Genomic DNA, 11,547 nt, shown 5'->3' on the forward strand with positions numbered 1-11,547 from the left:
CCAATCACAGGGTTGACAACTCTCAGCCCCTCTCGAGAGAGTTCACATAGCCAGGATGTAGATATGTTCCACCTCTCCTGAGGGATACTTTTGAAAGACGTATCTCTCAGGAAAGGTAGAATATACATCCTGCGTATGTGAACTCTCTCGAGAGACAGAGTTTCCAACACTATGATTTGCTTATTAACAGCCAATCAGGAGCGTCATAAGGGACTGGCCTAGACATCAGATGCACGCTTGATGTGAATCTACTATAGAGGTACTACTACAGTCTCGTTATGGTAATGAGTGATTCGTTATGGTCAGTTTCGGTAACTTGTAACGGGGCACTATTGCCATCAACCTCATTAATGGTAATGAGTTAATCGTTATTGTTAATGAGTTATCCTTGTTTTCATTGTTTTTGTTGGCAATGAGCTATTGCTATATTGGGTTCCGTTGACTGTAATGAAATGTTTGCTTTTGTGCGGATTTTCGTCATTAGTATTTCACGGTTATTACTGTTAATAACTCCGAAAAAGGTTAATATTCCAGTTGACTGCCAAGTTGTAATTAACCATATATATTTTATAATAGTATTCTATTAAATAATATTTTTTCCCTCCTTTTAATTTCAGAAATGACAGACTTAATAATTTCCCATTTTTTCAGGAGAATAAACTCGCTAACTGAAAGGACGATTTGCCTTTGGAAACACATAAGGTAGGAGGGAGTTCCCGAACTCTCATGCCTCAGTGGGACACGAGAGGTTCAAGAAGACTAATTCTCGAGTTTGGTGATCTTGGGAGATGAGGCAGAGCAAGCGAGTGTTGGATTCAGGTAAGTGATTCCTGTTGTAACGTCTGAAATAATAATATTAGAGTAGAATTATAATAGTTGCAGAAAAGAGCTGGACTGAAGCAATCAATACTGAAATTTACAGAAGTGAAATGTTGATGAGTTATATATATTAACGGATGGTCGACTGACCATTTGGTCAAAGGTCCAGGTTCGAATCCTGGCCCAGGGAAGATGCACTTATCAATTGTAATTTCTTACACAATGATAGAATGTCGACTCTGGCCATTCGACCAAAGACCTAGGTTCGAATCCTGTCTGGGGTATATGCACTTAAAAATTATAATAACCATGGGTATAAATTATTTCCATGGTGTAGTGTCAATAATTTATTTTATGAAAATAAAATCCCAGTGACTCTTTCTTGGTTGTCTGCCCCAGATGGGGGGCAGGGTAGGGTAGGGGATTGGGAAAGTAGGGGAGACATGACACATCTACCCTTCTCCTGCAAACCTGTTTGCCGTCCCGGGTCAGAGCGCGGTAGGTAGGAGATCAGGAGGTTATGCTAGTCATGACAGGCAGCGCCGGGTTCCAGCGTAGCGTAGCACGTGCCTTAAAGTTTGTATTAAGTAATATTTATGAAATTCACCAAAAACCTTGAAAACGAAAGGGAAATAATTAAAGAAATTCTTCCCCCTCTCTTCTTAATGCTTTGGAATTGCATAAACTTGTGTCTTCAAACCAGCGTGGGCTCGAATCCCATACTGGAGAGAGGATTTTTTCAACAACTTCCTGAAAGATCGCAAGGCCTTCGGCGGAAAGCGTATCCTAAAAAATATTAGGAAATGCGAGTGTAAAATTTATATACGTAATTAGATCTAGTTAATGAGTGTTTCTTTACCGAAACTTTCAGTCCATTGGGTGATTGACAGTTATTTCAGCAAGGCAATTATATATACCTGAGTTATGCTTCACAAATCACTGAGCAGCATCGAACCTCGGTTAAATAATTGGTCCTTGACTGATGATAAAAAGTGATCATTTTCTTTCGTATCTAACCTTAACCTAAAAAATTTCATTTCTCTAGTTCAGTCAAAATCAAAATTTCTCTCTCGCTCTTTCTCTCTCTCTCTTTCATGTGACGTTAGAAAATGCCCCAAATCTCTCTCTCTCTCTTTCTCTTTTTCATGTGACGCTAGAAAATCCCCCAATCTCTTTCTCTCTCTCTCTTTTTCTATCACTCTCATGTGACGCCAGAAAATCCCCAATCTCTCTCTCTCTCTCTCTCTCTCTCTCTCTCTCTCACTCTCGTATGACGCCACAAAAAAACTTCTCTCCCCTCCCTCCCCTCTCTCTCGTGTGACGCCACAAAAAGCTCTCTCTCTCTCTCTCTCTCTCTCTCTCTCTCTCTCTCGTGTGACGCAAAAAAAAGCTCTCTCTCTCTCTCTCTCTCTCTCTCTTTCATGTGGCGCTAGAAAATCTCTCTCTCTCTCATGTGACGCCAGAAAATCCTCTCTCTCTCTCTCTCTCTCTCTCTCTCGCTCTCTTTCTTTCTCTCTCTCTCTCTCTCTCTCTCTCTCCTCTCTCTCTCTGCGAGTCAAAATCCCCAAATCCAATCTCTCTCTCTCTCTCTTTCCTCCTCTCTCTCTCGTCTCTCTCTCTCTCTCCCTCTCTCGCTCTCTCTCTCTCGCCTCATCTCTCTCTCAATCTTTCACGGCTCTCTCCAATCTCTCTCTCTCTATGTCGCAGTCTCTCTCTCTCTCTCTGTGACGCGCCAAAAAATCTCCTCTCTCTCTCTCTCTCTCTCTCTCTCTCTCATGTGACGCCAGAAAATCCCCCAATCTCTCTCTCTCTCTCTCGCACGACGCCGCAAAAAACTTTCTCTCTCACTCTCTCTTACTCTTTCTCTCTCTTTCTTTCATCTGACGCCAGAAAATCCCCCAATCTCTCTCTCTCTATCTTTCTCTGTCTTTTGTGACATACAAAAATCATCCCAATCTCTCTCTCTCTCTCTCAAGTGCCACAAAAAACTGTCTGTGCGTCTGTCTGTCTCTCTCGTATGACGCCTCAAAAAACTTACTCTCTCTCTCTCTCTCTAGTTTTCGTAATTCATCACTTTGTCAGAACGCTAAGTCATTTAAGGTTTCCTTTCATCCTCTCATCCGCGTCGTGGCTGCAATGACGGATGACTCTGCAGGCTATTGAGAGTTTTGAGGAAGAAATCTTTTATTCGAGTTTTTTCTGGTTCTAGATAAACCTTCACGCAAGCACAAGCACACGCGAGTGCGCACGCACACACACACACACACACACACACACACACATATATATTGATATATAATATATATATGTATATATATATATATATATATATATATGTAAATGTGTGTATGTGTGTGTATAAACACGTCTCATTGGTATGGGGATTTTTGTGTAGATATAAATAAATATTTTTTTAAAATTTCAGTTATTCATACCATGTCATATTTTGGTGGTTTCAAATCATATTCAGTAACAACAACAGCAATGGCAGTTCAGACATTCTTAATGATAACTATAATGTATCATTTTTATGATACATTTTCAGCATCATCATTAATACACCATTCTTTCAAACTGTAGCGAGTCATGCCTCACAACTGATGATCCGATCATAATGCTTCAACTTTACAGAGTACAAAATGATCACTTTCTTCCTTTACTAAAGTTTCCCGAGAATGTTTTTCAATGCAATCGTTTCAGTGATGGTAGTGGGTGGAAAATGACTTGTGTGCGTTTATTTAAGCGATTTATATCTTAATTAATGTAGCTTGAGTGTTTACTGTATACTCGGTGGATGGAACCCGAACGCATATTGTATGTATAATTGGGAAACTCAAAAATATATTGTACTGACAGACTAGAACTTGAACGAATGTTGTACTTTAAAACCTGTTGCTTATATTCGTGTTAATTCTATATTTCTTGCCTTTTCTTTTGTGAGGTTCCGTACCACACAATATTCTAGGATCTCTGTTGCAGCTATGACGCAATTATGGAATTATCTTCCTAACCTCTCCTACATCTCCTTGCTTGTGGTTTTTGGTGCTCCTCCTAAGCATGGCTACAATTTTCGGTTGTGGATCTTGCATTTCAAACCAATAGGCGTCAGTCCAGGCCTTTCTTACACCATATGCTTTTAAAAATAGGCGTCAGCCCATGGCCTCTCTTATACCATATCCCTTTAAAAATAGGTGTCAGCCCATGGCCTTTCTTACACCATATACTTTCAAAAATAAGTGTCAGCCCATGGTCTTTCTCAGGACATATGTCAACCTACGAGGCAACAAGAGGCCCATACTCTGACCTTGGGACCCTAATTCAAGTACTGTCAGATGGGCCAATTTGATGTGGGTGCTCACTAAGGGCCAAGGACACAGTTCCCCGAAGATATGCACGTATATATACCCAAGTAACTACGGTGCATCACTATACTTTGACCGGAAATGATTAGTGAAAATCCAAACTTATGTATGTGAGCAAAGTTGAATTTGTCAAACTATAAAAATAATGAAAAATTATCCTCTTTAGCCAGCTGAATAAAAATATGTCTTTTTATCAGTTGGTTAAACAGGACCGTCGTGCAAATGATCAAAAACTTCCATTTTTTATCTTTGTATTTTGAAGATGACATTGCTCGTATACATAATTGTGGATTTTCACTTATTACCCCAGTGACCCTTTGTTTCACACTGTGATGAAGGCAAAGGTGATTATATACGTATATCCCTACGTGAGATGTGATTATGCTCCTTTGAATAGTGAAAATTATATAACACGACGATTCTTACTCATAACAATGTTAATGTAAAAAATAAATTACCTCATAGCATTTTGAATATTAAATAAATATTATTTATAAATTCATATACATCACATGATTAAAGAATATTGATAAAATACACCTATATACATGCAATTCAAGCAGACGACTCTTCAGTAATCATAATTGAGATAATCATACCCGTAGCCATACCCGTAGGCCTGCTCTGGGCACACGGTTTTGTAAGTCTTCTCGTACTTGGTGACCGTGTAATACTGGGGCACCAGTTGCGACTGGTACTCGGTATGGTGCTGCACCTGCGTCTTGGTGAAGTACTGGGGCACGAATTGCGTTTTGTACACCGTCTTGTATGCTTTCTGGGTGACGTGTTGCGTGACGTAGTCCGTCTTGGTGATGTACTGTGGCACGTACTGTACCTGCGTCAGGTACTGCGTGTGGTAGTCGGTGTGGTGGTGGGTGCGGTACTTGGTGACGTACTGGATCTTGGTCTGGTACGTCGTCTTGGTGACGTACTTGGGCACGTACTCGGTCTGGTACTGCGTCTGGTGCTGCGTGTGGTAGTGGGTGTGGTATAGGGTGGTTGGAATGAACTGCTGCTTGTACACGGTGGAGTAGACTGGTACCTGGAATGGTTCTCGACCTTAGTTGACACATCATGAACTGGATGGAATGCTGGAATGCTTATGAGTCGAGTGATTTGATCATCGTGGCCTGGTACTATCCTATCTATCGACAGTGCGTCTGATTTCGTAACTAATGCATGGGAAACCATTACTTGGAACACAGTTTCAGGCAAATTCAGTAACGACAATAAAAGGAGTATTTCGAGAACCGAAATGCTGATATAGGCATGGCCTATGAGTCTAGAGATTTGATCATCGTGGCCTGGTACCCTATCTGTAGACAGTGCGTCTGATTTCGTGACTAATATATATGCAGGACACCATTACTTGAAACACGGTTTCAGACTAATTCAGTAACAACAATAAAATGATTAATTAAGTACTTAAAACACCACATTCATTACGCTAAATGGGATAATGGAGGTGAACTTTCTTTAATATTGCAATGACCCAAGTTTGACCACATGGTGAAGGTAGAGGGTCTCGTTTTTCTTTTCGTCTCAGACCCATTCCATCAATTTTGATTCAATCAGTTAATTATGTACTTGGTAGTTAGTTGACCATGGTTGTCACAAACATGGTAGGAAAGGGATGGGATTACCAACCCCAACTCAAAGTATTGAATGAGGGTATGAAGGTTGAATGATATTCATATCATATTCATCAATGAATAATTTATGCATTGATAAAATGATACATTGTTGACAAAATATAAAAGTAACCTGAAACTATATTATACTTTTATAAACAATTATATTAGGAGATATGGTGATAAAGTATGGGAGGAATCTAAGTACCTTTTATTAAGCATAAATTGTTATCTTATGTTAACTTATCAGTTGTGTAGGAATTTTTGAATAAATTTCAATCTATTCCAGACAGAGGCATCTGACGTCACACAATCATTTAAAATGAAAAATAATGATCTAATATGCATGAATGTATGTTATACATATATTAAAGAATATGATGGTAGATGAAATAAGTGTAAAAAAAGTACTTGAATTAATGAAAATAATCAACCTTATTCATATGTTTGTCATTAGGTAACTTTAAAGATTAACCTAACACTTTTCATATCTATAAAGTCTCTCTCTCTCTCTCTCTCTCTCTCTCTCTCTCTCTCTCTCTCTCTCTCTCTCTCTCTCTCTCTCTCTCTCTCCCTCTCTCTCTCTCTCTCGCTTCATACACGCTTGGCAAAACCCCTTCTTTCGAGACGTTTTGCAATGAATGTTGTAAACAGCTGGTTCACCAGTCTCCATCCCGTACGAAACCTCTGGACAAATTCCATAACAAAGAAACAAGAACGCTCTGATAATCATGAAACAGTAGCCATCATCAGTCAAAAGAGGCAACTCTCCAAAGATATAAGGGTCATTAAAGAAGAACTTGCATAATCCATTTCTAAAGTGTTTATGCGTGCAAATATGCAAGCGCACACTTACATAAACATTCACATATGGATTTTCTGAGACAAGTGAAATTCGGGTGATAATTACGTATATATATGAATATATATAGATAGATAAACAGATAGGTAGAGAGGTATATATATATATATATATATATATATATATATATATATATATATATATATATATATATATATATATATATATATATATATATATAGACAACGGGCAGACAGCTATACATTCCAACAGGGGTTTCAGCAAGACAACAGCTCACGTGATCAATTTATTAAGAGACGTTTTCGTGCCCCAAGACATTGGCACATCATCAGTCTGGAATCAAATTTATTCTTTTAAAAAACATTAAACTAAGGTAAAAGGTACAATCCAAAAATATGAATTATTTACAGAAGCTTACAACTATTAGAAGACTATCTATCAGTTTCTAGTCATTCTGCTCTTCTTCTCTGAACTGATAGGTAGTCTTCTAATAGTTGTAAGCTTATGTAAATAATCCATATTTTTGGATTGTACCTTTTACTTTAGTTTCATGTTTTTTAAAAGGATAGATTTTATTCCAGACTGATGATGTGTCAATGTCTTGGGGGACGAAACGTCTCGTAATAAATTGATCATGTGAGCTGTTGTCTTGCTGGAACCCCTGTTGGAATATATATATATATATATATATATATATATATATATATATATATATATATATATATATATATATATATATATGATTACTACATATCTTTTCCCTTCTAAAGGAGTGGCTCCAAATGGAGTTACCCTTACGGTTCTCAGCAAGGTTTACTGAAATAAATATTAATTATATAATTTAAGATCCTTATTCGCTACTTAGGGCATCAGCGGCTCCGTGGGACTTAATAGAACGAGCCTAAACTGTTTTTCCTCTTCCCGGGGTTCTAGCCTTAGCCCTCTTAATCTTCTGGTGAGTTTCATGAACACTATAGACCACAAGCTTTTATTCAAATGTATACGACAAACTTAATCCGGTTGCCAAAGAAAAGATTTTCTTACGTCTCTCCGTCCTTTCATTGGCTGCCAATATTTAAATTATAGGTGGAGTGATAGGATGTATACTCTCGTGGGCTGGGGCACATATTATTACCAATCATGGTCTCCTGCAGAGCTATACAAACAGGAGACACTTCTGATATGAGCAGCCTTAATTCTTCCCATTTAGCTCTTAATCCCTGACAGTTCCACTGTAGAAAATTAATGAATTTACTTTCCTTTAGAGGCTGTTAAATTAGAGCCTCTTTTAAGAGCTTTTAGCTTGCTGACTTCCTCATTTTATCTGGAAGGAGACCGATTATTTATGGCTGCCTTCCTTTTCAGAGGGTTATCGGTCTCAAGAACACCAGACAAAGCTGGTGTTGCCTGAGGAGGGGTGTGAAGATTGGACATTGGTGCATCCTCCAAAGGATCAGAAGCACCATTTAAAGCTGGTACAGCCTCCAGTGAAATTTATCAAAAATTTATTTTTTTTATATTTAATTTATTTCGGTGTCAATTACCCAGATGTTGTGACGCCAGATATAATACATAATCAATCAGTCAATCTCACCATACACCCTTTTTCCTACTTAGAGAAGGTGGTAAATATTTATGGAGAAGAGTTCCTATCGCAACAGCCTTTCCCTTAAAAAAAAAATGGGGGGTGGGGGAGGGATATGATCAAGCTAATATTGGAAATATTAATATTTCACTGCTAAGATTGTTCATCTACAATTCATGAGCCAAAGTATGAATGAGGCAGTGACCTATGTTTCGGTTTTAACCTCTGGAACCACTCAAAGTTGAGGGAAATGGCTATACAATCATACACATACATATTTATGAATAACTTGATCACAAAATATATAAAACGTGATGTTATGTATATAAATAAAGGGTAATGCCACGGAGGAAAATGAAGAAGCGAGAACTGCCTGGAAACCTTCCGGTCTTAACGACCCTTTTTTTTTTTTTTACGAGAGGCAAGACTGATATTAATGGTTCTGATCAGTCTTGCCTCTGGTAGAGGGTCGTTAAAGACCGAAAGATCTCTGCATTTCGCACTATTCCTTTTCCTCCGTGGCATGACCCTTTATTTATGTACACATTTTTGTGTGTAAATTTATATATTCATATATATTTATATATATACATAAATATTTATTAGAACCAAAGATTTGAATTGCTCACCTGCTGAACATCCTTGAGGTAGTGCGTCACGTACTCCACCTGGGGATAACAAGGCGCATCGTAGGATGCTTTGGCCTTGGCTTCGGCTTTGCTCTTTGGATGGGGCTTAGCCCTCGGTTTGGCTACGGCAGCTGCTTCTGCTTCTGCTACCGCTTCTGCTTCTGCTACTGCTACTGCTACGGCATCGGCAGAGGCCTCGGGATCTGCTTCTGCCTCTGATTTCGCCAACCCGGCTGCAGAGGCCACGATCAGCACCATGAGAGCTGTGGCAGCTGCTTTCTTCTTCGATGAGACCACCATATTTGGGGGAAGGCTGATTTGGGGCCGTTTCTCTCAGCGCTTTGTAATTTTGTTCTGGAATAATAATAATAATAATAATAATAATAATAATAATAATAATAATAATAATAATAATAATAATAATAATAATAATAATAAAATAATGTGGATAGAGGGATATAATTATTGTGTCTCATTCACTTATATATGCAATAATAATGGTAACATTAGTCATCAGGATGGAAACAAAATCTTACATGTTTAGAGAGGACATAACTAATGGACTGTAAGCATTTGATTAATGCCCCCACTAACTGTTGGTGGGAGGGGAGGTGGTCAAACCATAGTTAAGAATGCATTGCTTCCACAATGAGTTGCAGTATTTACCTTTGCATGTCTAGTTCCTTTCTTTTCTTATTTTTTTCTGTAGCTGAGTTGGCAAAGTGCCGTCCTGCTACTTCAGTAGTCTCTGGTATGTAGTATGGGGCTACTATAGTAGATTCACATCACCGGTGCATGATGTCTAGGCCAATCCCTTACGACCGTCCTGATTGGTTGTTGATAAGCCAATCACAGGGCTGGAAACTCAGTCTCTCTCGAGAGTTCACTTAGGCTGGATGTATGTATGTTCTACATCTCTTGAGGGATGCGTCTTGCAAAAGTATCCCTCAGGAGAGGTAGAACATACATACTGCCTATGTGAACTCTCGAGAGAGACTGAGTTTCCAGCCCTGTGATTGGCTTATCAACAGCCAGTCAGGAGCGTCGTAAGAGACAGGCCTAGTCATCAGATGAGTGATGTGACAAAGGGACTCGTTTGAGCACTTTTGGGTCACAATAAGGCTGGAGGTTGTTTTTATATATGTGAAATGAGATGAGCCACAGATTGCGCTGTTCACTGACTGTATCCTGCCTTCCTCTGCAAAGCTTTGGAAATCTCTTTCTGTTTTGCTTTCTAGGGCACTAGGTAAGACTGTCTGTCTCATGGGCATTGCCTGAGGCACCATGGCTTCACAGTCTTAGGTACGAGTCCAAAATATATAATATATTATAATATGATATATTTCTAAATATATATATACATATATATAGTAATATATATATATATATATATTATATATATATATAATATATATATATATATATATTGAGTCGTTTCATCACATAGCAATAATTTATCCACGTTTAGTTCCTAATTACTTCAGCTGTGCTGAAGCTACCAAAAACTTATGGTATATGAGAAAGCTTCACTACCCCCAAGAATACCCTAAGTAAGTATATTATTCTAAAGTAAAGCTTTAAAAAGGTTATACATGCTTTTAGGCTATAAAAATTCTTTCAAAAACCGTACAACTACGTTTATTCTATGAAGTTTTAATGCTAAAATCAAATAAAGAAATCGTTTGAGATTGAGTTCAGAATCTAAAAAGAAAATTTTTCCTTTAAAATTACGAATTATGTAACTAAAACTTATTCATGTTTTATAGCGTCCCATGTTTAATCTTTCTTGGCATAAAAGCTTTGGTAATTCTGATGTGTTATTTATAAAGTGTCTGAATAAGAACGTTTAGCAAAAGCATTGCAATTTACGCTACGACCAATTACTTCCAGGTGATCTGATTAGATTTTTGACCAGATTTTCAAACACGTTTTAAACCATTGTTTTTACTTGGGTTTAGCCCAAGGGCGGAACTATAGAAATAAACAAAGTGACGATTGGGGTTTATTGATACTTTGCTGTTACTGATATGTAAGACATAATGCAAGAAAATTTTGAAAAAAACTAAGTAAAAATGGTTTATTTTTCACATAGTACTAATTAATTGTTTAGATAGATGAAAGTTTCCACAGCAATGGTTTTCTTATTAGTGTTGAAATCAAGCAAACCGGCATGCGTGGAAAGTATGTTAGTAAACAAACAGATTAAAACAAACGTTTTATTTAAATATGTAACTCAAGTTTCTGACAAAACATCAACTGGACTGCTTGCGAGGTTCCTTAAACTTTCTCCAAAGCAATTTCATAACGTGAGTTAATTGCTAATGATATGTAAATAGCATGCACGAAAACGGGTGTTCATATTCCTCTCCTCCTCCTCCTTCTCTAACTACTGCAACTAGTAGCAATAATATTAGTACAGGTAACACGTTCACTCTGGGTTTCTACCTTGCCAATTCCTAGTTGAAGCAGAGGACGATCCCTGGACGGGTTAGCGGACCTACTGAAAGTCCTGCGGAGTCCTGTAGTATTTTATACGGCAGTCTTCTACGGTCAGTTCGTTCGGCGCCTCAGGGTCACAACGGTTCACTTGTGGTCATAAGCGTCGTTATCTTCTGCAGTGCGTGAGCTTTCGTGTCTTTGAGTGTCCACGCGCGCGCGCCTTTCTTCGCGGGTCGTGTCCCTCGTGATTCGTGTGCGC

General features: G+C 38.3%; 1 protein-coding gene across 1 annotated transcript; it reads right to left on the bottom strand.

Moving 5' to 3' along the window:
• Positions 1–4,662: 4,662 nt before the first annotated feature.
• LOC135202706 (adhesive plaque matrix protein-like) lies at positions 4,663–11,344 on the bottom strand. Its single transcript, XM_064232185.1, has 3 exons — positions 11,295–11,344; positions 8,850–9,203; positions 4,663–5,223 (listed from the first exon to the last, which is right to left on the bottom strand). The coding sequence occupies exons 2-3, from the start codon at positions 9,147–9,149 to the stop codon at positions 4,753–4,755; spliced, it is 771 nt and encodes a 256-aa protein (XP_064088255.1). The 5' UTR covers positions 9,150–9,203; positions 11,295–11,344; the 3' UTR covers positions 4,663–4,752.
• Positions 11,345–11,547: the final 203 nt, after the last annotated feature.

This window comes from Macrobrachium nipponense, chromosome 33 (genome assembly GCF_015104395.2).
Source record: "Macrobrachium nipponense isolate FS-2020 chromosome 33, ASM1510439v2, whole genome shotgun sequence".
NCBI lineage: Eukaryota > Metazoa > Arthropoda > Malacostraca > Decapoda > Palaemonidae > Macrobrachium > Macrobrachium nipponense.

Bases quoted from the DNA above. Each gene is read 5' to 3' on its own strand.
- LOC135202706 (XM_064232185.1), bottom strand. From the start codon at position 9,149: ATGGTGGTCTCATCGAAGAAGAAAGCAGCTGCCACAGCTCTCATGGTG. The intron at 5,224-8,849 runs GTGAGCAATTCA...GAACCATTCCAG, and splicing joins ACCTCAAGGATGTTCAGCAG to GTACCAGTCTACTCCACCGT.